This window comes from Ziziphus jujuba, chromosome 5, assembly GCF_031755915.1.
Source record: "Ziziphus jujuba cultivar Dongzao chromosome 5, ASM3175591v1".
In the NCBI taxonomy this organism is placed as follows: domain Eukaryota; kingdom Viridiplantae; phylum Streptophyta; class Magnoliopsida; order Rosales; family Rhamnaceae; genus Ziziphus; species Ziziphus jujuba.
The window spans coordinates 6,097,279-6,102,373 of NC_083383.1; the positions used below are offsets into that span (position 1 = coordinate 6,097,279).

Genomic DNA, 5,095 nt, shown 5'->3' on the forward strand with positions numbered 1-5,095 from the left:
GTATCATTTTCATCTGTTGGAGTTCGTTTTCATTATAAACTTTATAAAGTTTCAAATTATTTATAATTGCGGTTGGAAGGAAGGTCTTACAATGTAATATCTTCCAAGGAAGGCAGAGAATTAGGAGCATACATATAAATAGATTTTTGCTAACATAGGAGGATACATATTAAATTTATGCGTTTTGACTTAGTTGATGCTCGCTGACTTACAAATATTATAAGAATTAGAAGTATAATTTCTATTACTTGTGGGTCTAATTAATTTATGTCTTAACTCAATTTAGAGTTTCCATGTGCAAATAAAGGAAAAGAACAAAAAGATATAAATGGGAAGCATAATAGTAATTTCACTCAATTGATGGATGAGCATAATAAACCAATGAAATAAAGTTCATGTGTGGGCGGGGCAAAGTGGGATCCCCATAAAGGAACCGAGGCAAGCATGACTTCACCAATCCAAAAAGGGCAAACATTTACAAATAATAACAGAAAAAAAAAAAAGTATAGTAAATATAAGTCTAGCTGATAAAAGTATTTAAAGACACTTTTGGAACTTTAGACTGAGTTTTAAGACAAAGCGAAACCTAAAAACCCTACCATTAAGGAACTTTTACTGGACGCACTTTGCTTCCCCAAGTTCTCACTTTCTTTTCCTTAAAATATACACACCCTGAAATTTTTTTATTATATTGTTACCACTTCATATTATTATATACTGAAGGTGCTTCCGTATTATTTCTTATATGTATATTTTTTCTCTTTCAGTTATTTTTTTAAAAAAAGAGAATCAGAGGAAGATTCTTCTTACGTTGGGCTGTAAAGATTCTATTTGAAGGGTCCCCCACCGGTGTATATCAAGCCCACTGCATGTTTGCCACGTAGATTCACGATTAAAACAAAAAATAATAATTTAAAGGCGGATACGCACTCCTTGGATTGTGGTTTTTGGTGGTTGATGGTTTTGTTGACATCAGTCATCACTAAGCTGTCTTTTCCATACCCAAAGGAAAATAAAATAAAATAAATAAAAGGGGTCCCACATTGATGTGAAAGTGGGGTTCAGAGCACTTACCCCTTATTTTCACGTCCCCAAAATTCATTTCATTCTCCTTCCCTTAATTGGGAAAAAAAAACCATCTCTGAAAGAGGTTCTCTATAAATTGGTATCCGAAACCTACCCTATAAATAATACACAAAAAACAAAAGAAAAAAAGAAAAAAAATTATTCAAAATTGGAGTCGAATTTTGTGGTTTGCTTATGCATACCAGTTCACATTTTCACTTAATCTTAAAAAGTCTACTCTTTTGGTGGGTAATTTAGAATTTTGCCCCGCAACTTTATTAAGGTAAAATTATAAAAGTCGTGGTGCTCATCATGCGAGTTGGGCTGTCGGGTGCTTGAAGGTCCATTAAATTCTGTCCCATGGCATGGTGACAAATTTGGGTTTGTCTCTCTGCCTTCAGTTTTAGGCATGAACCCATCTGTCACTTTCTAATAAAAAAACGCAGCTCTAATTATTGTTAAAGTGTCACTTCAAAAAAAAATTATAAATACAAAGGAAAATAAGCAGAGGAAAATACAGAAAAAAAACGTGAAATTGCAAAAACCCTTTGAAATTACCCATATGAAATAGTGAAGAGAAATAAGATGTGATGGTAGAGGGATAAAAAAAGGGGATAAAAATAAAGAGCCGTGTTTTGTTTGGTCATAAATTGCAAAATAATTGAAGAGGCACACTTTGACAGAATATCTAACAGTACCATTCCTCTCCTTCTTCCATCAAAGCTTGTCTCAGTCACCAAAGTACTCCTAAGCACCTCTTTCCGCACTCTAGATCATGATATTAACCATTCACTACTACCTACTTGGAAAAAGAATCCACCCATTCAACGGCTTTGATTGTTTAATAATTGTATGTGGGTCCCTAATTATACTTATTGTCCTAACCCATATAACATCAGTGACTACAAATAAAGTGAAAAAAACAAATACCACAAGCAAGAAAAACAATAAAATAAAATAAAACCGAATCAATTTTACAAATAATAATAATAATAATAAATAAAAAACTACAAATATATTCAATTCGATTTCCATGGCCAAAGAGAGAGAGAGTCTAGAACTAAGAGCTACAAAGCAAAGCAAGTCCGTATGTTGAACGGCTCTGATTACCCAATAATTGCAAAAAGGTCCCACCACGATGGGACCCACATAACTTGACCTTGCAAACTAGATCAGGTTCAGGCTCATCATCGATGATTAACGTCGATCCCAAGCTACGTATTCCGAGCACGCACGTGTTCCATCTACAAAAGCGACTATCCAGTACGCTATCATCATATCTTCTTATAACACACTCACCAGAATTTTTTTTTTTTTTTTTTCATCGCAATCTCCAGGTATTCAGTATTTGACCACCAAACAAAGCCAAACATAGAGAGCCAAACACAGGGGGTTATTTCTTTTTTCTTTTTCCTTTGGTTTTTTAGTAACTATATTACTAACCCAAATTAAGGCCAAAAATAACAATATATATCTATATATAATTTATATGCTTGAGAAAACTAACATTCAATTCATACCCAAAGAGCACCAACTTCAACGAGCTTGGGGACGAGGTGGCCGCTAAGATGGAGAGCGACGAGGGACTCCAAGCCACCGACGCAGGAACCGCCAATGAAAACGGCCGGCGCACTATGCCGAGGGTGGTCGCTATTATCGTGCGCTGGGGAGCAGGAAGGGAGAGCGGCGATCTCGTGGTCGTCTAATTCGATGACGGTTGGGTGGACCCCGATGGTTGCCAGGAGCTTCTTCATGACGTGGCACATGCAGCAAGAGTTTCGGCTGAAGATGATCACCGGATGCTCCGATATCAGTCGCCGGATTCGCGTCTCGGCCGATTCAGCCACGTCGATGGATAGGGACGAAGCGGTGGTGGTGGCAGCCGGGGCCGGAGGCAGGTCTACATGGACGACGTCGTTGGAGCAACGTCGTAGGCCTTGCATCGCCGTAGTCTGAAGAGAGAGATGAGGGTTGTGTTGTGGGAAATTGGGGATGTCAACGGTGGCAAGTTGGGGAGGTGTGAGAGGTTGGAGGTTGGGTTTAGGAAATGGAGAGAGAGAGAGATAAAGAGAGAGATTTATAAAATAAAAATGTGGTGGGGAGGGAGGAGGGGTAGAGGGTGTGGTTGCTTACATCACAAACTACTGTGCTTTACATACGTTTGTTAGAATCCGAACCCCTTTTCTACAAAATTTTCCATGCCCACGCGCCCACGCTCCCACCGCCAACCCCCCCTCCTTTTTCATCTTTAATTTTCTACCCAAAGTTGTCCTGACCCCATGTCCATTAAAATCCACTTAATAATGCCATACTAGTTTCTTGTTTCATTTTAGCCCATTAGACCCTGTTCCCTTTTACCACAGCTTTTCTTTGGTGCTTTAAAATATGGCTAAAACTACAGTTAATTGTTTATTCTCTTTTTATATATTAAATGTTAGAGATTCCAATTAAAATTATTGTTCAAAATATTAATGATTTTTTATCACGTGGTGATTATTCTCATAGGAAGATGTTAAATATTTTAAAAATTCAATGTTTTCAACAGTTTCCTTTATAATACAAAATAAAGAAATTAGCTTAAATATAAAATTGATAAACAAAAAATAAAAATTAAAACAAGGAATCATAAATTTATCTTATCACCCAAAAAAAAAAAAACCAAGTAATCATAAATAGATCCAAGTAAAACTGTTGCGATACCACAAATTAGAAAATTGAATTAATTAGGCATTGTGCATAGGACAGAGTAAAGAAAAAAAAATTAATAACGAAAATACGAAAAAGTGGTAGTTCCAATAAAAAAAAAAAAAAGAAAAAAAAGAATGAATGAATGATTGGGGATTGGGGAATGGGGAAACGTACGGTGTGAGAAAAGCGCGTGAGGGAGAGAGCAACGTAGATATAATAAGGTAGTTCGGAAATACTGGATATCTGCCGGTGGATTAGCGTGGAGCAGTCACATGGGAAGGTGGTAGCAGTAAATAAAGGTGACGTCACATTGACTTAGACGTGGAACGGTAAGATTGAACCGTGACGTAACGAAAAGCTAAAGTGCCAGTGTAGTGAGGGGGGGAAAAAAAAGGTCAGCTGACGTGGACTTATAGACCCCGGGAGGTGCTGGGTCCCACTAAGGTGACATAATCATCGGAACTAAATCACACTTTCCTCGTCATATGACGTTCTAAATAGACACGTGGCGATGTCATTTTACTTTCCTTCAGGCATGGAGGATGTGTTTTGGGGGGGGGTTGCTGGGGGTCCCAGCTCGCTTTTGGTTCTAGCAGCGGAGGCCAATAAGAGTGGACCACGTGGTTTATCAGTATGCTAGGATGGTAATGGAGGGGAGTGAACGATGTGGAATGTGGTCCCCACCATCACGAATTAAGACTTAAGAGTCCTTAAAGCTGCACCGTCGATGGTGGTAAATATGGTGTCTGCCATATGTGGTGAGCTGAGTAAGAGATTGCATCACTCCCATTGGAAATGGTCCCCACTTAAAACCCATCTTAACCAAGTTTCAGTTTTCTCCTTTATTTCTCCCCTCCCTTCATCTTTTCTATAAATAATAATAAATATTAATTAATAAATAATCAAAACGAGGTTGGAAATCGGAAACCCACAAAAATTCAACGAGCTTTACTTGCTGTCCTAGGCCTACCCCCCATTATATTATATTTACACACACACACACACGCACACGCACACGCACACGCACATATAACACATCAAATAATATTCTATTCTATGTTACTTGGCGTTATTAATGGTTGAGAAATAAAATCTCATTGAAAATGAAACAAATTAAATTACATCCAATTAGATTGAACTTCTCAAAAAGTATCTAATGGCTTGCATTGCATGGGATAATTTAAACAATTGTTTTTTTTTTTTTTTTTGGTTGACACGATCACTTTTAGTAGTTAGCAAAAAAGATTTTTAGTCTTTCAAATATCATTATTAATGAGCTAAACCAGTTCAACCAAAAATAAATAAATAAGTACAACCCCAACTAATCGTACTGAAGTTGCAG

General features: G+C 37.3%; 1 protein-coding gene across 1 annotated transcript; it reads right to left on the reverse strand.

The window, feature by feature from the left end:
- Window positions 1-1,999: 1,999 nt before the first annotated feature.
- LOC107420156 (glutaredoxin-C6) lies at window positions 2,000-3,376 on the reverse strand. The gene has a single exon (XM_048475532.2). It carries the CDS (start codon window positions 3,006-3,008, stop codon window positions 2,580-2,582), a length of 429 nt encoding a protein of 142 aa, XP_048331489.1. The 5' UTR covers window positions 3,009-3,376; the 3' UTR covers window positions 2,000-2,579.
- Between the last annotated feature and the right edge of the window lie 1,719 nt (window positions 3,377-5,095).

What these genes read in the sequence shown, in the direction of transcription:
- LOC107420156 (XM_048475532.2), bottom strand. Translation starts at nt 3,008, where the DNA reads ATGCAAGGCCTACGACGTTGCTCCAACGACGTCGTCCATGTAGACCTG.